General features: G+C 42.2%; 1 protein-coding gene across 2 annotated transcripts in view; it reads right to left on the bottom strand.

Moving 5' to 3' along the window:
- Positions 1-584: 584 nt before the first annotated feature.
- LCMT2 (leucine carboxyl methyltransferase 2) overlaps positions 585-23163 on the bottom strand; it is a 50218-nt gene continuing 27639 nt past the window's right edge. For both annotated transcript variants that reach the window (XM_033934265.1, XM_033934264.1), the window contains 5 exons: positions 17080-17310; positions 11784-11881; positions 8806-8993; positions 4397-4532; positions 585-1138 (listed from right to left, as the gene is read on the bottom strand). In XM_033934265.1, coding sequence (XP_033790156.1) covers positions 980-1138; positions 4397-4532; positions 8806-8993; positions 11784-11881; positions 17080-17310 — 812 coding nt within the window. In that variant the 3' untranslated portion in view covers positions 585-979. The remainder of the gene's footprint in view (positions 1139-4396; positions 4533-8805; positions 8994-11783; positions 11882-17079; positions 17311-23163) is intronic.

Genomic DNA, 23163 nt, shown 5'->3' with positions numbered 1-23163 from the left:
TCTATGTATGCTTTAATGTTTGTGGAAACCTTAAATCCTGTGCACAATAATTTAGAACACCCTCCTCCCAAGGCAGTGGCTCCAAATCCTGGTCCTGGAGGCACCCCAGCTAGTCAGCTAGTTTTCAGGATAACCACAGCGGCTTTCATTACTGCTTTTGCTCCACAATGCACACACATCCACATCAGCTGGCATTCCTCAAAAGCAAGTTCACCGACACCAACATTTTTTGTTTGTTTTAATCTAGTAAAAGAGCTACTCCCCAACTTTCAATCTGAAGCAATTACAAAAAAGCCAGCATGGACTAACAGAAACTAAAATGTTTATTTTCCTGTAGTTTTCAAATAAATATCCATTTTAAGAAAGGACTAGTGAAAGTCAAATGAAGCTTAGTCAGTCTAGATCAGTGGTCTCAAACTCAAACCCTTTGCAGGGCCACATTTTGGATTTGTAGGTACTTGGAGGGCCTCAGAAAAAATAGTTAATGTCTTATTAAAGAAATAACAATTTTGCATGAGGTAAAACTCTTTATAGTTTATAAATTTTTCCTTTTGGCTAAGTCTTAATAATAATATTGTCATTTATATGATCAAGAAACTGTTTTATTTTACTTTTGTGATTATGATAAACATACCGAGGGCCTCAAAATAGGACCTGGCGGGCCACATGTGGCCCCCGGGCCGCGGGTTTGAGACCACTGGTCTACATGCACACAGAATAAGCTTATTTTGATAGCTTGCTAAGAGCTGCTGCTGAAGTATGCTTCTGATCATCCGCCGACATCACCTAGTACCAGCTAAAAGCACTAAAAAGATGGACTATATTTCAAAGGACATAAAAAGTATATTACTGAAACACACATGATCTGTTTTAAAATACTAATTAGATTATCTGTATTGATGAATAAAAGTATCCCTTTAAATGTTGCGTTGGAGATTGCTCTCGTAGCCTCCCTTCTACTCCGTTTCCTACTAATACGTCAGAAAATACTTGCTAAGTCCAGTAGTACCAGATGTCTGTTCAGGTGTGTCCCAAATGAGAAACAGTTTCCTCCTCCACCAAGAATCAGCAATCTATTTTCTTCTTGTAGAAGGACACTACTATGATTGTGGAGCATTAAAGGCCACTGAAGCGGAGACTGTGAAGAGAGAGAGAGAGAATTAAATTGCCATGTTATTAACAGCATAATCCACTCAGAAATGGTGGTGGGGATGGGACTTGATATACCTCCTTTCTGTGGTATAACAGTGTTGAACTTGTCTCTTTTTGGGAATGATTTTAGGTACTGTATGATTTGTGCTGTCCTTGGCACCAGCCCCCCACCACAAAGTTATACTTGCCAGCCCAAAAATAACCTGCCACTAGAGTTATTGAAAGGGAGAGAGAAAAAGATCTATCAGCATTCGATGATATGCATGATGGTACTATAAACTGCTTTGTAGGTACTAATGTACTGTCATACAGCTTCAGGTCATGAACAAGTTGGAGGAAACTTCTGGTCGAATGCCCCTTGAGAAAAACAGGGGACCATTTCCCACATACAATGTATGCTGTCAAAATGGCCCTTTGAATTCACCTGGAAATCATGGCCTTGGAAACTGGCACACCTCACTTACATGGATTAGTCAGTACAAACAGATGGTCAGAGAGCCTAAACTCATTGGTGACCTCCAGATATCGAAGTAGTACTCTTCTCACATCCAACTTCTTCAAAATCCATTCTTGTTTCTTGTAACCTGTGGACTGGAATGCTGGCAAGCAAACTTCCTGATTGACATGAAATGCCGAAACCACTTTCGGCAGAAATCAAGGAACTGTGCATAGAGAGACTCGAGTGTAAGAGATTTTAAGGAAAGGTTCTCTACAAGAAAGAGCCTGAAGATCTGAGACCCATCTCACCAAGGTCACAGCCACCAAAAAACAGTCTTAAGCGTCAAATCCATCAGCGGCTCAAACAGAGCTTGGCTGAGACCCCATAGAATCATGTTAAGATCCCATGAAGGGAATAGAGCTTTGACTAGAGGTCCAATGCAAAGTGCATCCTTCAAAAATCTGGCTATGTCTGGGACAAAGGACACTGCTGAGGCCACTTTGACTCCCAAAGTCAAAGTCATGAAAGGCCTCTTGAGAACCACATCCATTCGGCAATCCTGCATATCCTTGAGCACTACACCGCCTTCGCTCGGAAGAAAGGTGCACTTAGTAACCTGCGTAACCAAGGAATCCACTTTAAGCTGGGTAAAAAATTGCTGGCACTCCGCCATAGGATACAGCCAAGACATGGCTCTTGCAACCTTGAGAGACCCCTCTGGAGAATCCCACTGCTCAGTGACTAAGACATTAATGTCCAGATGCCAGGGAAACATAGAAGTCTGAGCCCTCCCACTCCACTTATAAGGGAGGAGGAAGTAGATGGAACTGGCTGGAAGTCCAAATTTAGCTCACGCAAGGACTCAGAAATGAGATCCAGTAGAGCCGTGGGCTTAAAGAAGCGCAGGACCGTGGGATCATCCGCTGGATCCAAAGCCAAAACAGGATCCCCAGCACCAGATTAAGGGCCAACATCCCCCAATATGCGAGGCGCATCTTGAGACAATAAGGGAACAATGAGAGACTTCACCATCTGTGTTCCCATCAAAAGATCTTCCAGGTCCTAGGCAGTGGTAGACAGCGAGGCAAATGCACCCAGAGGGGCCAAATCCTCATGTGCAGTGTCAGAAGCGCAGCCCGTCTTCGCCTTGGAAGGACGGATTTCCTGAAAGGCTTTCCACATTAAATTAACAAATTAAAGTGAAAAACCTGTACTAGTTAGACTCACCCACAGATGACTCTAATTGTGCCTCTTGGGCTCTGCAGCTTCCGTACTCTTTTATGCAGGATGGTCACCATTTCTAGGTCCAGAAAAGAAAAATGCCTAACCCACCAAGCTAGCATCTCTTTCTTCAGCAAAGGAGAGGCTAAGCCGGATACTCCCAAGACTCAAGTACCTCCCCCATGCAAGTTAAATTTGTACAGTATCTTTCTGATTGTAGAGGAATGTACTTTCACATCAACAATAGCAAGAGCCTGCTGTAGGTCCTGTGATGACATGTTAGGGTTTTTGGAGACTTCTTTTAGCATCTTGCGGTCTGCTCTGGGGGTCAACTTGTTTGGACATCCAGACTTAGGCATGTTGGCAGCTGTTTGGAAAGTCCTCGAATTGTATACTATTTTCCGGACCGTTGAATGGCTAATGTCAAATTATCTTTTTAAATCCCTTTCCAGACTTATAAGCTGATACATCGCAGCAGTCATGAGCACACCAAATTAAATGTCTGAGGTTTAAGTCGGGCAAACCTCCTTCAAAATGCTGAGTAACGATGTTCTAATCACGTGCATCTGCTGTGTTACACCTGTGTGTGATTTGAGCCACTTTAAGTGGGAGGATATCTGGGGGTGGCCTAATTAATTCCTCAGAATACACATTTTTGTGGATATCTTTTGTTTCATGAGTAAATCAAGGAAAGATTTTGTTGTTTACCTGCAATTACATCACTTTCTTTTCCAGAGATTTAATTAAAAAAAAAAGGTTTTGACATCAATATGTGAACATTTCTTTAAAAAGAACTGAATATTTCATGGGGTGCCCTAATTTTTTCACATGACTGTATGTTCATTTCTGTATCTTTGTTGAAACATTTCTTGGTTGTGCTTTTAAAGATTGCTGCTATCTTTTATAGAAATGTATTTCTTGATGTAAAAATTGGGAAATATAATTTAAAAGAACTTTAACAGCATTAGTAAACATCATTCTTAAAAAGTTTCCTTCCCTAGAGAGCTTACAACCTACTGTATTTAACTCATCTTGTGCTTGGATTAGAAAGACAAGTAATCATTCAAATAGAATATAAAGTTCTTTATATATACTGTAATTCTTTTTATAAAAAGGCAAGGTACCAATTCTGCAAAGTATGGGCTAATTTTATAAAGGTATTCTTCATGTAAAGACTGTTTCAGTTAGAAAAGGTATTTTATAAAGCTGCACAGTTGTACACATGGGTAAGAAGTAGAAATGTCAAGATTCCTTGTACTTTTGTGTGAACTTGGGGGCATAGTTTGTATAGCATGGAGACAGATTTGCAATATACAGTATACTGAGTTTGTGAGTTTGATTCCCGCTGCAGCTCTTTGTGACTCTGGGCAAGTCACTTAACACTTTATTGCCCAGGTACAAAATAAGTACATGTCTAAAATATGTAAAACGCTTTGATTGTGTAAACCACATTAAAAAAAAGTCATATACAAGTCCCATCCCCTTTAATCTTTATAAAAATGACCTGTTAGAAAATTCTTAACTATTCAATGACAAGACACATTATTGATCAAAATAAAGAAAGGAGGAATTAAAGCTACTTACAGTATCTATCTGATACTCGCAAGTCTGTCCTGTATTCAGGTCAATCATGGTCACTCCTGGAACTGACTGGGAATGAATCCAAACTCCACCGACTAGCAACAACTTCCCTTCATGCACATGTGCAGTATGAGAATACCTGAGATGGTACAGAAAACATTTAATGACATTATAACACCTCAGAGCACTGCCACAGCATCTTCATAGAAGAGTATTCTCTCCATTTGATCTAAGAAGTTAAATGCATCTATCTGTTCATATGTCTAAGTGAAAATGAGGTGACAGGGTGAGCTAAACAGTCTTCCTGATAACTTTAAATCCAATTTTGTTTTGCTTTATTACCCGATAACAAGATCATCACTCTCAAAGTTATTTGTCTGTAACATAAATATGTGCTTATCCTTCCAAGTAAATCATAAGCAGCAAAATATGGCAGAGGTCTCAACCATGTTCTCAAGTACTCGCTAGTTGGTTGGGTTTTCAGGATACTCAGAATGAATATATATGAGAAAAGCTTGCAAATAATGGAGACAGATTTGAATCCATACTCTCATGCATACTCATTGTGGGCATCCTGAAAATCCAACCCTTTTGCAGCCCTAGAGGACCGGAAATGAATCCCACTGGGCTAGAGGGTGCTCAAGAAGAGGGCAGGAATGCTCTATATTACTAAAAATAATTAACCATGGTGAGATCATAAATTGAACTTCTCAGCCATCATGGAAGACAGACTGAAAATACCAAGACACCATGGTAATGATACCATGATACAGCAATCGTAGTTCCCTATAAGGACCATAAGCAAAACTGATGAAGTCGGAATTGTGACAATTCCAGACTGCTTTGGTTCAACCTTCTATGCATTTTTTAAAAAGCTGCAACATTGGTCTCCATCATGCCCCCATCCCAAGTCATTTGCCAATGTTGAAACATGGAAAATTCCAATATCCCAAGAACCCATCTTTATACCAATTCTAGTGATTTCAAGTCTGACCATTTCAAAGTTACAAGGACTGTGTGTGGAGGGAGGTGGGGAGGAGAAAGACACCAACCTAAATATACACAACCCCCACTTTTGTATAGGTCAACTAGGTCAGAAAAAAAACATCCAAAGCTAGGATATTCACAATTTGCAGCCCATTTTACAAAAGGCTCACTGAACAGAGAACCATTTTTGAAAAATGTGTAAGGTCAAGTGATATCTTATCTAGTAGATAGGTGTGTCATTCTGGACTGTGAGGTATTATCCCCATGCCCATGAGCTGTACAGAAGAAATCCATTTCAGATTTTCAACTCCTCCTCCTTCCCCAGAGAGTTCTGCTGCCTCCCTTCAGTTTGTACCAAGGCAGGCAATAGCCTTATATAGGAATATATAAGGAGGGGTATGGAGAAACTCCCCAAACTTCAAATCTGTTCTGCTCTGAAAGTATACAAACATTAAACATTTTAAGAGATAATAAACCCCATTCAGATGAAGTAGAAACCCAAGAATAACAAATTTCTACTGTGAAAAAAGTTAATAAAGTTAGGTATTCTGAAAATTCATAAAAAGGGAGGTAAGAGCCTCAGAACTCAACCTCTATCCTACAGAGACTGGGTGGTAGGTATAAGAGAGTAAAGGAACTTCATAGACATAAAAAACTGCGTTACTGATGACATCATCAGTAAAGCGGCAGAGGGAATTTCCCAGAGGGAGAAGGTCGCGAAGCAGCCTGTTTAGAGTGCTGCCAGCCCAATGCTGCTCTGGAGGGAGGTATTTAGGGCTCGTGGTCGGTGGGTTTTGGATGCAATGATGGGAGGGTCAGCGGGGGTTCGACTGCGCGGCAGGGGCGAGGGGGGTGCTTAAAGGTTCTGGGATTGGAGGAGGGAAGGATAGAAGCTGGGCAAAGGTTCTGCTGCACAGGGGGATAGGAGGGATAGAAAGATGCTGCAGAGGGAAAGCAGAAGAGGTTGGGTGAGAGGGGAGGAAAGGGGGAGAGAAAGGAAAGAGGAAGAATTACGGTGAAGGAGATGAAGGGAGAGATGATGATGTACATGAAAAAATAAGCCCTACCCCAAAAATAAGACATAGTGTGTTTTTTGGGCCCAAAATTAATATAAGACTCTGTCAATCCTGCCTCAGGTGCCTTCCTATGTCATGGAGGTAACCTTTTACCCCATATGCCTCACTCAGCTGGTCACGGAGGTGGTGTTGGGCTGCTACTCTCACCGTCATGTAGAAGAAGTGGAAGAAGGGTTGAAATCTACATGAGGGTGAGAGTAGCGGCCCAACACCACCTCCGTGACCAGCTGAGCGAGGCATATGGGAGAAAAGGTTACCTCCATAACATAGGAAGGCACCTGAGACAGTCCACCAGGATTGATCCAGGTTTCAGTTAGTGCAAGCAGGTGGAGGGATCAAGAGATAAAGTGGTCGTGGATATAGGCAAGCTTGTTGGAGATGGAGTGGGCTGACATGGAGCCTGGCATCAACTGCCCCCACAGATCAGATCCCTTTGAAGGACTCCTCCTTAAATTTTAGGAAAGCAATAAAAATTCTCTTTATCTTACTTCCCTGACCACGACCAATGGATCACAAAGAAATATTTATTGGTACTAGATCCTCGGTATGTGTCAAGTTAGGATAAAAACTTGTATTGAAAAACCTTGCACTGTAACTATGACAAATTGCAACCTGTAAACTGGGTGACCCGTCAAAAGCGCGCCAGACACTGATGCACTGAGAATCACACCCCGACATTTGCGCACAGGACAAATGCATACCGCCACTCTAACCGCTATCAGGCCTTTCCGTTTACTCTCTGAGGAGGGGTGTGGGGGCTCCTCGCACTCCCGTTAGGGGGGGGAAGCACTCCCCCACTACACTTAAAACTCACGCTCTCCTCCCTAAGCCCAGCTCTTCCGCTCTGAGGGGTGCGGGGGAGAATCCCCACTACAATTGCGCTCTCGTTCGGGGGATGCAGACGCCATCTCAATTTTAACAACCCCCCAACTACAATTATGCCCCAAAAATCCCACTGCTTTCATGCGCACACTTGTCGTAGCGCAATTGTTGGGGCGCAATTGTCCTGCGCACTGACGGTGTACCGCAAACTGTATATTATGTATATTATGTATATTGGTATTAGTTCCCCAGCTGGATCTGAGAGAAGAATCAGTGCCTCAATCAGCCAGTCCTTCAAATGTTGAGATTTTTGGGTTGCCAGTCGGACTGTTTCTCAACCCCCCCGAACTTCGAATGCAAAATGGGGTGGAGGAGCAGCAAAATCTCAGCTGACACCCTGAAGAGCCCTACTAAGCCCCCTGCAGAATCCTAACAGCTTGCACTCAAGCCCCTGCGATTCAATAGGCAAGCTAAGCTTCTAGGGATATGGACCCTGAGCTCCATAACAGATTCTGCAAGCTGGTTAAACATGTCCCCAAGGGATTAACTTGCTGGCTGCAAACCCAAGTCTGCTTCTTCTCCATACAAGCAGAGCCGTCTCCTCACTGGGAAGGTCTGGTGCACCGATAGCTGCAAAAAAATACCGAAAACAATAAAGAAATATATATAGCAGATTAGAAAGAAACCTTTCGGCTCACGTGCAGGAGGAAAATCTGAAGGGGGCAGCAGAACGCTCTGGAGGAGGAGGTGAAACTGAAAACCTGGAAGAGATTCCTTCTGTAAGGCTTGCAAACATGGGGAGAATGCCTCACTGTTCAGAATGACAAATCTATTGTACCAGAAATAGTAAATACAAGTATCGTGGGACTAGCCCTTTTACCAAAAAACATTTTCATAACAGATCAGCATCCCTTGAGGCTTTGTGAGCATTAAGTATTAGCATTTACCAGTTTAAGTGACAGGTTTTGCTACTTGTAAGTAGCAAAGTTTGCAAAACTAGGGGAGCCAGTTAAGGAGCCCAGCTTCCAATTTTAATATTTGTTCTGTTTGAGGTGGCTTCAAACCACCACAGAAGTGAAGTACAATTTTCCCCTTTTATCACTACTTCAAATACCAAGTCCAAACCAGAAGTTAGCTAACAGGTGTGTCCCAAAGCAGGTGTAAATGCCAAGAGGGATTTTTGTTGTTGTTGTTGCAAAATAGGAAACAAGGTCTACCCAAACCACTAGTCCTTTAAATCTATACACGCTGCAAAATGAACACTTTTCAAAAATCATTACTTACGTGACTATGAACATTTCCATGTGTAAATAAGCTTTGTGTACATGTAAATGTAGCCTAACTCTTCTAAAATTACCTCCATAACCTCATAAGCCTTTTTTATTCTGTTGCACTAAGGCTACAAAAAAAAAACCAAAACAAAAAAAAAAAACAACCCACATATGAGCTGTTTAGAACATATAGATCTCTATCAACTGTGATGCCAATTAGGATTTGAAAAATGCTATACAGTAACCATACGCTTACCTGGGAACAACAGGAGGGCATGTATCTATAGCTTGCCAACAAAATCCAGATGTGGAGGGTTTTAAGAAGCATATGGTCCCCAGTGGCAAACCTTCTGCTCCTAAACCACCCGCAATCACTGCACCCCCCTTCCAGCCACATGCACTGTGAGAATGACGGCCTTCAGGAGCGCTCCCTTCCACTGGAATCTAGAAGACAGGTTCATATAAAATTAGTGTGCCTTGCTAGTCATAAATGACTCTTACATATATTATATGTTATGCATAATATTAATCTAACTTTTGTTCCAGCAAGCCAGCCTGAAGCACTCTTATGCCTATTATACAGTAGGGATTTAAACTGTAGAAAGAACGCCACCGCCATCTTAGTTTGGAAAAGTGGTCCAGCGAGATGAGGTTATAGGTAGGTTTGGAAGATTGTAAGATTAGTGGCTTTAAGAGTGTGCAGATGGTAAAAAAGCTTTAATAAATGTATTGATATATTTATGGTATTTTTTAGGAGGAAAGCCTTGAAAAAGCTTTGGGTAAAACATGTTGGCTATATGTTCCCTGACCTTGAGACCACTAAGTTAAGTAATTTATTATAAGAAAATATAAATTAAATTTGAAGTAGTTTTCATTAATAAAGAACCGATGACAAATGGACACATAAAGCTTAAGGCAATGAAATGCTTGAGCCTTGAATGGTGTCACTGATGTTCTTTGGTTGAAGAGAGTATGACTTGGGGTTATAAAGTATATATACATATACTAGCTGATGCCCTGGCGTTGCACGGGTATTTAATTATAGCAATAACACTGTAAATGGATTCAAATAAAGATACTTTATAGTGGTGAATGAAATTATTTTTTTACAGCTTAATAAAAAGTACAATATTCAAATTATAATGTGAAATATTTGACAAAATGAATACAAGACAACTAACGCAAAACGTGATTATAAACAACATTTTTAGTTTCACCTCCAGGAGCAAGAACATATAAATTCTTGGGTGAACCCACCCTTGAGCAAGCAACATAGAGTTGTGGGCCGCGAGACCCCCAGAACATATCACCCCAGGTAGTGAGGGATCTGCATACCAAGTTTAGTTCAAATCGGTCAAGCCGTTTTTGACTTACAGTGAGAATGGCAGCTTTTTACATTTTTTCCATTGACATGAATGGGTGAAATCTGATTTTCTGTTTGTAGCTCCGCCCATGTGTGCAGGTGGGCCGCGAGACCTCCAGAACATATCACCCCAGGTAGTGAGGGATCTGCATACCAAGTTTCGTTCAAATCGGTCAAGCCGTTTTTGAATTACTGTGAGAATGGCAGCTTTTTACATTTTTTCCATTGACATGAATGGGTGAAATCTGATTTTCTGTTTGTAGCTCCGCCCATGTGTGCAGGTGGGCCGCGAGACCCCCAGAACATATCACCACAGGTAGTGAGGGATCTGCATACCAAGTTTCGTTCAAATCGGTCAAGCCGTTTTTGAATTACTGTGAGAATGGCAGCTTTTTACATTTTTTCCATTGACATGAATGGGTGAAATCTGATTTTCTGTTTGTAGCTCCGCCCATGTGTGCAGGTGGGCCGCGAGACCCCCAGAACATATCACCCCAGGTAGTGAGGGATCTGCATACCAAGTTTCGTTCAAATCGGTCAAGCCGTTTTTGCGTGATCGCGGCACATACACACACACATACATACATACACACATACATACCTCCGATTTTATATATATAGAAGATAGATAGATAGATGTATACATGTGAGATAACTGTTATACAGTAGAAGTATAATGTAGAATTTAAACTTCAAATAATTTTTTCTCATATCTTTGCCTTTTCATACAAATCTGGTTTTTTTAACTATATCATTCAAAATATGCTACAAGCTAACAAGGCTCAGGCCAAATTTTGTTACCAAGGCTGTAAGGACATCAAAATATTGCATATAAATTATAACTCCTATGTCTCTATATAGTACTAGCACACATCCTGAAGAAACCTTGGGTAATATAAGCCCATTTATATTTGGTGCTGGAGAACGAACTTATGTGTGCCGTGGACAGCCAGAAGAACTAACAAATGGATTCTGGAAGAGATCAAACTGGCTATGTCAGTCAAAGCCCAAATAATGAAGTTATGACTGTCTTAATTTGGGTCACACCATCAGAAGAGAGAGATCACTGGAAAAGGACATCATGTTTTGGAAGATCGAAGTAACCAGGAGAAAAGGGTGACTTGTACCCAGAGGGGCCAAATCATGGGATGACTCTGGAGGACTAGCACAAAACCAATTTGTTTTTAGATCTGTAATCCATCAAGTTGCTAGAACCTAACAAGAGAAAAGTTAACCAGTTATCCTTAACTGCACTGCAGACACTGAATATTTACCTCTGCACATACTGATTTATGAGTATACCCTAATAAACTCCCTAGATACTGTTGGAAGCTGTAATATTTGGATACCACTATTTTGCTTACTGGTTAAAAAAAAGGTTATCACAGCCTTTTAATATATTTAGAATACACAAAAATATGAATCCTGTTAATTTAGTCGACACAGTCAAAACACTGATGCTTTGCATCAAAGTATCTATTCTTTACTAGTAGTCTAAATGAACCTAGTAAAACCTAAATGAACCTAGTAAAACTAAAAATAGACAAGGAACATTAATGAGAGGCAGAGTTTAGGATGTTATAATCCTGTTCAGCGATTCAGTGGAGACAGAAAAAGTTCCAGAGAACTGTGAATGACAGTCAGCCTGATCTTGGTGATAGAAAAATGAATGTGGAATTAAGTAAAGACTAAGAACCAAGGGGGCATGGATTTAATATGGCAAATTGTTCAATTTATTTAACTAAGTGACTAGGGGGCTAGGAGAGCACTGGGCATGGTTACATATACCTCTCACTGTCAAATTAAGATCCTAATAAGTAGGTGCCATACTGGGTAGAAGCTATCCGAGCTGTAACACCGTCAGCACATACCTTCTCCCAGCAGAGCTTTTCAGGGTGAAGAAAACCCCAATCTTTCAGTGCCAGCTCTCTGACAGAACGACCCCCATAGATGAACAGGTAAGTCTGACCTTAAGTGAAAACAAGATCAGAACATTTAATTAAATGAGTAGGAAGAAATGCAGCTTCTCATCCCTTTACAGCTTAAAATGCAGGGTCACTGTCAAAAGCAGGATTCTCTGTAGTAAGCAGAAAAAGCACAGTTACTTACCTGTAACAGGTGTTATCCAGGGACAGCAGACAGATTTTCTCACATGTGGATGATGTCATTCACGGAGCCCGATACAGACAGTGCTAAAGTATAATGTCACTTAAAAACATTTTTAAAGTCTTGAGACTGCCCTTACCGTGCATGCACTGGTGCCTTCCCACCTGATGTCAGCTCACAGAACCATCAGTTCAGAAAAAAAGCTAGGAAGCCAACTAGGGGAGGTGGGAGGGTATGCTATTCCTGGTTAACACCTGGTACAGGTAAGTAACTGTGCATCACCCCAGGACAAGCAGGCAGCATATTCTCACATGTGGGACTCCCTAGCTGAAAGTATAATAAGGGATGAGGGAAGTTGGCTTCATGTAGAGAATACATTTTGCAATTCTGCTTGGCCAAATCAACTATTACATTACATTAGTGATTTCTATTCCGTCAATACCTTGAGGTTCAAGGCGGATTACAAAAGAAGTTATCTGGCCATTATCTTCCCATGAAACTGCTGATCAAAATGTGTCGATGACAACCATCCCCACCAACTCACCTTTAAACTACATGGGAATTGGTATCCTTAAGATTGTGAGCATTTCCAAATGAATTCTTTTGTCCATTGAGAAATGCCTTGTCTTTCGAGCATGTGACTCTTCCCCCCATCCACTTTCCCTTTTATGTCCTTAGCCTGGATAGAAAGGCAATATAGCAGGAAAAACCCCCAGAAAGACAATGGAGGCCATTCCAGAGGTCTCCATGAGCTGCCATTGGCCCCTGGGCCTTGCATTGGAAAACAGTGCTCTAGTATTTTAATAAGGGGCTGTACATACCAATATCTTATGTCTCCAATGTTTTTATACTACTGCAGAATGAAGCACAGTCAGACCATTATTCAGTCCATAGACTAGCTGTATTAACATAAATCAGAAAGCACAAACCAGGGGAAAACAAAACCACAGATACAAATACAACAAGACAAAATGGAATTGTCTAGATCAGAATGATGTGCATTCTGTGTATATCATCAATTCGTGATTCTCAAGACTCCTGAGGCAGGCCTGTTGGCCGAAACATGTACATGTCGAGTCATTGAGTCCTAGAGTCGTTTGAATGTACCATTATGACACTGGAGGAATAAAGATCTTCACATTATCAGATGAGTTGGAGGACACTTTTGTAGTGCACATCATTCTGATCTGGACAATTCCATTTTGTTTTGTTGTGTTAACATAAATCAGATCATGCAGTAAATAGGTAGAAAGGGTATGTAGCCGGAACTGAGATAATACTCATAACTATCTCATCTGGAATGATTCTCTAAAGCAGTAGTGAGATGTGAAAGTATAGACTGAGGACCAAGTGAATGCTTTACAGATGTCCTCAATAGGAGTGTAATGGAGATGAGCTACTTACGTCGCCATTGCCCTAACCTTATGTGATGTTACACGACCTTATACTCAGCCCAGTCTGAGTATAGCAAAAATAATTAGTCTGCGAAGCCATGTATAGATTCTACTCTTCTTAACTGGAGCGCCAAGTCTGTAAGGATCAAATGACAAGATGGATGGATTTTCTGTGAGGTTTTGTGTGATCGAAGTAATAAGCAAGAGCACATTTACTGTCCAATGTGTGGAGTGGAATGCAGCCTCAGCAGGTCAAAGAGACTGCTGATTCTTTTGCTGCCGTTGGATTTGGGACTTTCTGAGGGTCGTCTTTGTGCTGGAGGTCTGGACAAGGTAGATGATGGCATGTAACTTTGTCTAGAGTAATAAGCAAAGCGCTTAGGATTGTAAAAGCAGTTCACAGTCTGAGTTTTGGAAGATTTGCTGCCAATAATATGGACATAGATGGCTCATGTCTAGTGATCTTTTGGGTGGTTTCTACTATTTTCTTTCCAAACAGCTCATCTCTTAGGCAGGGAATGTTAGCCAACCATTCTTGTCCATTGGCATTCAAATCAGACACTCACAGCTATGCCTGTCTTCTCATGGTGATAGTGCAAACGCTTAAGAGGTGATGTCAAAGGTGTCAAATACCGATTTAGTCATAAATTTTCTTGTTTCCAGCTATTTATTTGTGGGATGTTGGAAGCTCTGCAGCTGATCATCTGGGAGGAATCGCTCGAACTGCACAAGTTGCTGAGTTAATGACTTCATATAAAAATTATAACTCAAAATCCTGCTGGTGAACATTGTTCTGAAAGAGTCTCAGACTGAACCTGCCTGGAGGAGTGCTAGCATAAGTCCTAGAGCTACTAGCTTTAATCAGATCAGACTCCACCAGAAGTGACTGATTCTGGAGCTGTACTCTACACAAGGAGTCTATTTTTCTTGGGGTAACAGAGACCAATAGTAGGGCTTCCCAATTCTTAAGCATAGTCTCCTTCATGAGGATATGGAAAAGGAGTTTAGACAATCATTTGTTATTTGTCATAGTCCAGTGTATTGAAGAACCCTGCCTTGTGTTCAGTTTCCAAATCAATTTTTATGGGAAGGGCTTGACCCATCTACCGTATGAACTTTGTGAAGGACAGGCTTTCAGTTGGTGATCTCTTGTAAGGTGGAGGAGGAGATGGGTCTGAAGAGAGTCCATATGACTCACTGGCAAAGAGTTCTGGGCACTCAGATGAAAAATAGTGTGATAAATCAGTCACACTCCTCGATGTGACATTCTGGTGATGGTGAACGTCAAAATGATCAATGGGGAGAGTGTTCAGGTCTCTACTGAAATGAAGAACACCACTATGTGCTTCAAGATGCTTAATGTCAGTGTGAAGAAGAGAGGAAGAGCTCTGATGTTTTGATGATGTCTCACTTCTCAACCTTGAACAATGTCGGTAGGGAGTATGAGATCTGGCTCTTGATGCCTGCATTGAGCACTGCTCAGGCTGGGCTGGTACTGATATGTTACTGCAGTTATTTAACCTACCTGAGGCTGTACTATGCTAGCCAACTCCCTTTGCACCATCTCCCTGATTTGTTCTTGAAGCAAAAGCACTGGTACTGTGGTAGTCATCGGTACAAATGGTGCAGTCGATGCTAGGCGCCTAGGTGCTGGTGACCTCGATGAAGAGGCATGCCCACTATGAAAGACTACTAGTAAAGAATAGATACTTTGATGCAAAACATCAGTGTTGACTGTGTCGACTATGTGGATGCCTGGGATGACGCCGATGTCCTCTTGGAGGGGGAAGCATGTCTATGCTTCTTAGCCTTTTTACTGAACTCACCTGATGGTTGTTGCAGTGATGAAGCTGATGTCGATCGAGGCATCGATGGCGCCAGCATTGGATGTGGTGGACAACCCCAATGCTCCCGATGTTGTTTCAAATAACTTTTCAAACTGGAGCTGTCTAGCCTTTAGTGATTGTTTTTGATGTTTGGAGCAGTGCAGACAACTGTCTACACAGTAATCAGGACCCAGACAATGAACATACCAATTATGTGAGTCAGTGACTGAAATGCCCCTATTGTCTCTAGAAGGCTTTGACATGGAGGGAAAGACCACCAACGTGAAATCAAAGGATTCAATGGTCTGGGAAGTTCTAGTAATACCGAAGCTGAAAAATACTCGATGCCTTCAGCTTGAGAGAAGGCTCAAAGTGGCCTGAAGGCCTGAAAAAATGGTTCTCTGAAAAGATAAATTTTTCAAAGAAAATAACTAGAAATGAAAAAAAAAGGGGTAAACTATGATGAACAAATAAAGTTGAAAGGCAAGAAATTAGAAGTTTTAGGAGCTTTGGAAGAACTCCAAATAAACACAGCTTCTTAGCTCTGCAGAAGACTAAGAACTGATGGTCTAGAGGGCCAACCCTGGGCAGAAAGGCACCAGTGCATGCACCGTACAGGCAGTCTCAAGACTTAAAAACCTTTAAAGTGACGTCACCCACATGTGAGAATATACTGCCTGCTTTTCCTGGGATAACCTAACCATACCATACCATACATTTTCTTCTATATCGCAAGTTTCGGTAAGGATTCAACGCAGTTTACAAGATTTCTAACCATTGGTCATGAACAATGAATTACAGGTTGGAAGAAACAGGGATGTCATTGCACTTTGAATTGTTAGTTTACAATTGTCTCTGCATTGCAGTTATTGGTCTGAAAAGAAGAGATGGATCTTTAGCTTTCTACTAAAGTTGTAATATGTATCAGGTTGCCACAGGTGCTTGTGGGAGGCCATTCCAAATTTTGGGGCCTTGGAACATGAAAAGTGGATTCATATAATTTCACCGAAGCCACAAAAAGAATGAACTTACATTGAAAAAAAAGAATAAAATAAGCAGAGCAGATCAGAAAGACTTCTGCACAGTTCATGTGCAGAAAGAAAAAAAAACTGTAGGGTGCTCTGTGTTCCTCAGCTAAGTAGGAAGAGCTGAAAAATGTGTGGCTTTCTGCAAGACCCAGTTTGCAGGTACAGATAAAACATCTATCATACTGAATCTGGAGTGGATGTAACAGAAAGAATAGTTAAGCTCTGGAACTCTTTGCCAAAGGATGTGGTAACAGCAGTTAATTTAGAAGGGCTTAAAAAGGTTTGGACAAGTTCCTAGAGGAAAAGTCCATAGCCTGTTATTGAGATAGACATGGGGGAAGCCACTGCTTGCCCTGAGACCTGGAATTTTGCTACTATTTGGATTTCTGTCAGGTACTTGGGACCTGGATTGGCTACTGTGGAAAAAGGATACTGGGCTAAATAGCATGGACTATTGGTATGACCCTATGTGGCTATTCCTATGCATCAGAGGAGAAAGGGTGTAACCTAGCAAAGCACCCCTCCCCGGTAGACTTGCTGACTGAATAGCTGTGCTGCTGCCACTGGCATAATTCTATGCAAGTTAGGACAGATGGGGAGATGGGGTGTCTGGGAGAACTAGTTTGGGAGAACAAGGAAGGAGCATGGGGGTCGTGCAACATTTGGCTCCAGTGTGCTGCCAAGGCACCGCATACCTCCTGTAAAATGGTTCATGTACTCCATCAGTTGGGAACCTCTAGATTAGAATAAAGCCATGCTCTGTGTTATTTTATGCAGCTTTGTAAAGCAAAAGTCATCTTTTTCCTTTCTTACCAGATGAAAGCACCTCTGAGGCAGAGTGGCGCCAGCGGTGTGAACAGTCTGTCTCTTTCAGATGTGTTTCTGCAACTTCCACTACTATACTATACTGTTTCTCATCTGTCGGTTGCTGGAACTTTAGACACGATACTTTAGAGGCTGGAGAAATGGGGGAGGATCTCCCTCCTACAACCAAGCAGTGCTTATAATCTGAGAGCCACGTCATACTATGAAAGAGGCGTCCATCTACAAGAAAGAAACCACCATTCATTTTTCAGGAAAAACATTACAAACTTCACTAGTAGGCACTATGAAGAATCAATAAAAGCATGGTTTCCAACAAATGTCTGCGTCTGTTTATCTACCTGGAGACAACTTTAGAAAGGCACAAAAGCCACCAAATCTGGATTGTCAACAGGAAACAGCAATAAATTTGATATATTTGAAAACCAGAAACACTGGGTTGGAATTTTCAGAGAATAGATCCTCCCAAAAAATAAATCACCAACTTATAATGGAAAGCATATACCTCTCCCCCAGACACTGGATAAAAGATCTTCATTTACACACAGATTGAAGGTGATTTTCTAAGACATTTTTGCAAGCAAGTAGTCTCATATGGAATTAGATTATGCCTACTGTGAAATATGCATTGCACAAGTAGGTGTGTATTGTAAAAGTAGATGTGCTCAAGAGTAGAGTCTGGATTGAATTGGGATCTATGCACTTATTTTATAAAATGCACGATGTATGCATATACAGTCTGCACTAAACAAACAGACACCAGTGTAATGTCTGTGCCTTCCATCTGCATGTGAATCCTACAAGATTTAGTAATATATACAAAGGCAAATAGATGACTAATGTGTCTTTATAAAGTAGGCACCTTCACGTCCAAACTCAAGCGCCCAGTTATAAACGCACCCTCAATAAGTACACTGACAAACACACTGCCAAGCCACCTCAACAATCTCCATTCACATTTGATCCAGGGCCTGTACTGTAAGCTTACTGTACGAGTGCCGCTTCTGATGGCTCTATAATTTTTTAAACAAGTTTCCTAAGTGAATGCAACAAGATTGATATAACAAGTCTTTTAGGAATTTAAGTTAGTGACTGGCCAGTTGTATGTGATGAATCCAGGTTCTAAATTTGTGACATTTGTGATGATGGTGTATTGCAGTGATTCCCAACCCTGTCCTGGAGGAACACCAGGCCAATCGGGTTTTCAGGCTAGCCCTAATGAATATGCATGAGAGAGATTTGCATATGATGGAAGTGCTAGGCATGCAAATTTGCTTCATGCATATTCATTAGGGCTAGCCTGAAAACCCAATTGGCCTGGTGTTCCTCCAGGACAGGGTTGGGAACCACTGGTGTATTGGTTAAGTAAACTAAGGCACATAGATTCTGAGGCTTATCATTCAGCCAGAAGTATCAATATTTTTTTAGGTCACTCATTTCAAAATAAAGAGATTATGCTTTACCTTGATAATATATTTTCCAGTAAATAGATGTGTCATTCTGGACAAGGGGGTAGTTTACCCATTCCCACTAGCTCTGCAGAAGGAATCCACTCCAGATTTTTTCTGTAACCCTCTTACTTCAATAAGAGCTCTACTGCCACCTACAGTTAATTACAAAGAATGCAAGAACTCCTCCAAGAACAGGTGAAGTATGGAAAAAGGGGAAAACTTCCCAAGCACATAAAAGTTCTGCTCTAAGAAATAACAAATGAATAGATGGAGAGTAACCAAATCCAACAAAAGCTTCAAAGGAGCTCAGGTAGTACCCCTGATGCTGAAAATACTACATATCACTTATATACCGCTGAAAAGCATACGCAGCACTGTACATTTTGACACTTATAGACAATCTCTGCTTGGAAGAGCTTACAATCTAACTTGGACAAACAGACATGACATATAGAGCTGGGGATGCAGAACCCAAGATAAGAGAAGTTAGGAGTCAAAAGCACTCTTGAAGAGGTAGGCTTTTAACTGGGCCTTGAACACTGCCAGAGACGGAGCCCGCTGTAGGGATTTGGGCAGCTTGTTCCAAGCATATGGCACAGCAAGGTAGAAGGGATGGAGTCTGGAGTTGGCAGTTGAAGAGAAGGGAACAGATATCCAAGATACATACTTGTAGAACAACAAACATAATGAGACAGTAGGCAAGCACAGGAAGGACAGGGCAGGGGTCCAGAATGACACACCTATCTACTGGAAAAGATATTATCAAAATCTCTTTTTTCCAGTGCAATAGGTGTGTCATTCTGGACAAGTGGGATGTACAAAAGTAGTCCCAGACATCTAGGATGGGCTGACTACGCTGGACCATAACACCAAGTTGCCAAAGGCAGTTCTCATTTGCTGCCATGACCACCCTATAAAACTTTGCAAATGTGTGTAGAGTTGACCAAGTGGCAGCTCTACAAATATCTGCTGGAAAGACTGCCCTAGCTTCTGCCCACAACAAAGCTACACTTCTGGTCAAATGCACCTTAACAGAAACAGGGACCATTTCCCACAGATAATTATTATCACGGTTATTAGCGGTATATAAGAATTAAATTAAAATTAAATAGCTTTAAGGATCCATCTGGAAATCATGGCCTTGGAAGCGGGTGTGCCTCGCTTAGTCGCATGAGTCAGCTCAAACAGATGGTCAGAGTCTAAACTCATTGGTGACCTCTAAATATCAAAGAAGCACTCTTCTCAAGTCCAACTTCTTCAAAATATGAGCCTGTTTCTTAGAACCTGTAGACTGGAAGATAGGTAAATGGACTTCATGATTGACATGAAACACCGAAATCACCTTTGGCAGAAAAGAAGGAACAGTACTCAAAGTTACTCCAGTCTTTGAGATTTTAAGAAAAGGCTTTCTACAAGAAAGAGCCGGGAGCTCCAAAACTTGTCTCACTGAGGTCACAGCTACTAGAAAGACTGTCTTTAGCATCAAATCCCATAGGGACGCCTGAAGAACCACGTTAAGATCCCACAAAGGGTACGGTGGTTTTATCCAAGGTCTGATGCAGAGAGCACCCTTTAGAAATCTGGTGATGTCCAATTGAGATGTCAGCATAGGTCTGCGGTCTCAAGCCCTGAAACATGGGAGCCCCACAACTTGGACCCGAAAGGAATCCACAGTGCGTCCCTTGTCAAGGCTGCCTTGGAGAAAAGCCAACACCACCAAAACCGGAGCTCAAAAAAGGCTCCATATATTCTTGGGTATGCCGATGCTGAGACTGTAGTCGGCTTAGACTGGAGAAGAGTTGAAATGACCACTTCTAAATATCCTTTCTGCTCTAGCACTTTGCGTTCAAGAGCCATATCATAAGCACAAAGAGATCTGGATCCTCTATGCATACTGGACCCTGAGAAAGAAAGTCTGGAAGCACCGGAACCGGAGGCTGGGAACCATCTGAAGCTGCATCATATCTACATACCTCAGTCTGCGGGGCCAATCTGGAGCCACCAGAATGACCTTTCCCTGATGAGTCGCAATACTTTGGACGACTTGGCCTATCATGAGACAAGGAGGACAGACATACAAGAGTATGCCCTGCGGCCACAGTTGGACTACAGTGTCTAAATCCTGGCTTCCGGGCTCATGTCTTTGACTGAAGAACCTCTCTGCCTTTTTATTCCTTGCTATCACCATAAGGTTTAAACGAGGCTGACCCCAGTGCTGAACAATGGCTTGAAATGCTGTTGCCGATAGCATTCACTCGCCCGGGTCTCAGGTCTGTCTGCTGAGGAAGTCGGCTTGGGCACTGTCCACTCCTGCCACATGTGCACTGCCGATAGCACCTGCAGATGATGCTCCGCCCACAGGAAGAGGCGACGAGCTTCCAGACACAGATGGGCACTCCTGGTGCTGCCCCGGCGAGTGACATTTGCCACTGCTGTTGTGCTGTCGGAGAAGACTCTGACCGTTGGCCCACCAGAGGCTTCTGCAATTTCACCAGAGCCAGCCGAATAGCTCGCAGCTCCAGCCTGTTGATCAACCACTTCCTCTGAAAGGGTGACCAGTGCCTCTGAATTGGATGATGGTTGCAATGAGCTCCCCAACCAAGGAGACTGGCATTCTTCATTACAACTACCCATAAAGGTATCTGAAGGGGCATGCCCTTGGCAAGGGACTGGGAATGGAGCCACCAATCCATGTTGGCCTGAGCTTCCAGTGTCCAGGGCAGAGACTTCTGCAAAGAATTCATCTGCGGGGACCAACACAAAAGCAATGTATGTTGGAGGGGAAGCATGTGGGCCCTCGCCCAAGAGACCACATCTATTGTTGCCGCCATGGAACTCAGGACTTGAAAATTTTCCCATGCCGACAGAAATGACTTGGCTAGAAGGCACAATATCTGTAAGCAAAGCTTCTTGTTTGCACATCTCTAGAAGGTAGACATGTACAGTTATTGTGTTGAACAAAACTCCCAGCTACTGCAGGAACCGAGTCAACATCAAATGGCTCTTGCAATAATTCACCATCCAACCCAGGTCCTCCAGGACTCTGATCACCTGTAAGTTAACCTTTGGTGAACAAGGGGGTCTGGATTAGCCTGCGGTCTAGGTAGGGATGAAATTGCATCCCCATTTTGCGCAGGACATGGAACCTGAGAAACTTCCTGCGGTCTTGGAAATGGGAATACGCAAGTAGATCTCCGTCAAATCCAGAGAAGCCAGGAACTCTCCTGGAGACACCGCTGCTATGACAGAACAGCGTGGAGCCCTGTGTGCTGCATTTATGCAAATGATCCAGAATGGGTCTCCAATCATTGAAGATTTTCTTTGGAACAATAAAGTATATGGAGTATCTGCTGGAGCCCAAGTTTTCAAGTAGCACAGACTCTATGTCCTGGATATTCAGCAACCTTTTCACAGTTGCTTGTACCTTGACCGTCTTTTCTATCCATTCTGCGGGAGAGTTCACAAACCAATCCATCAAAAGTCTGGCATATTTCAGCTTGTATCAGGTCTAGATGATTTCCAGAACCCAACGATCGGACATAATTTGAATTCCAGGCTGGAAGAAACATAGAGGCAGTCCCAAATTTTGAGAGGAACCTCCTCAAAATTGGTGTCACTGCAAATTCTTGGAGGAGGGAGCAGCCCAAGATGTGGAAGATTAGTTACATCTTGAACTGGAAAATCTCTGCATAGAGTTCTGGGAGAACCTCTGGGAAGTTGAACTGGAATACTGCTCAGATCTCCATGAGCCACGAAAAATAGAGTGCCCTGAGCCTCCACTTTAGGCTGAGCAAACAGCTGCTGGCACTCCTGTGCCATAGGATACAAGTGAGACATGGCTTTCGCTACCTTGAGACCCCTCAGGAGAATCCCACTGCGCTGTGATTAAAACATTAATGTCCAGATGCCAAGGAAATGTCACAGACTGAACCCTCAACTCCACACATTAGGGAGGAGGAAGTAGAAAGAACTGGCTGGGAGTCTAAATTTAGTTCATGCATTACATTACATTACTGATTTCTATTCCGCTTGTACCTTGCGGTTCAAAGCGGATTACACAGGAAGAGAACTGGACATTTCCAGGAGGGTGCATGACATTGGAGAATACAGGTTGAGGGTATAGACTTAATAACAGAATGAGTGTATAGACATAATAACATTGGAAGGTAAATCTGGTTACATTACATTACATAGCAGATTGTCTGTTTCCATATGTTGGTAGGTAATCGGTTTCGGAAGATGATTTAGGTTCCATTTTTTTTTTTTATTGGTCGATTGAGGGTATGGTGTCAGGGAGAGCGCAGAACCTTGTCGGTGTAAGTGGAGGAGGAGAGGGAGATTAGGAAGATTGTAATGGTATTGAACAGTAGTGTTTTGATTTCTAGGGGGAGAGGAGAGGGAGGTTAGGTAGTTTGTATATACTTTTTGAATAGCAGCGTTTTGATTTCTTTACGGAATGCTTTGAAGTCGGATGTTGAGGTTAATAGCCTGGTAATGGAGGGTTCGAGTTTTGCTGCATGCGTTGCTATGAGGTTATCGTAAAGCTTTTTACGATGAGTGCCATTGAGTGGTGGGTATGAGAATGGTGTCAGTGTTCTTCTTGTTCTGGGTGGAAGATTATAGT

The sequence above is a fragment of the Geotrypetes seraphini genome, chromosome 2, assembly GCF_902459505.1.
Source record: "Geotrypetes seraphini chromosome 2, aGeoSer1.1, whole genome shotgun sequence".
NCBI classification, from domain to species: Eukaryota; Metazoa; Chordata; class Amphibia; order Gymnophiona; family Dermophiidae; genus Geotrypetes; species Geotrypetes seraphini.
Note: the sequence above shows the minus strand (reverse complement) of the source record. Positions and strands in the feature narration are given on the sequence as shown.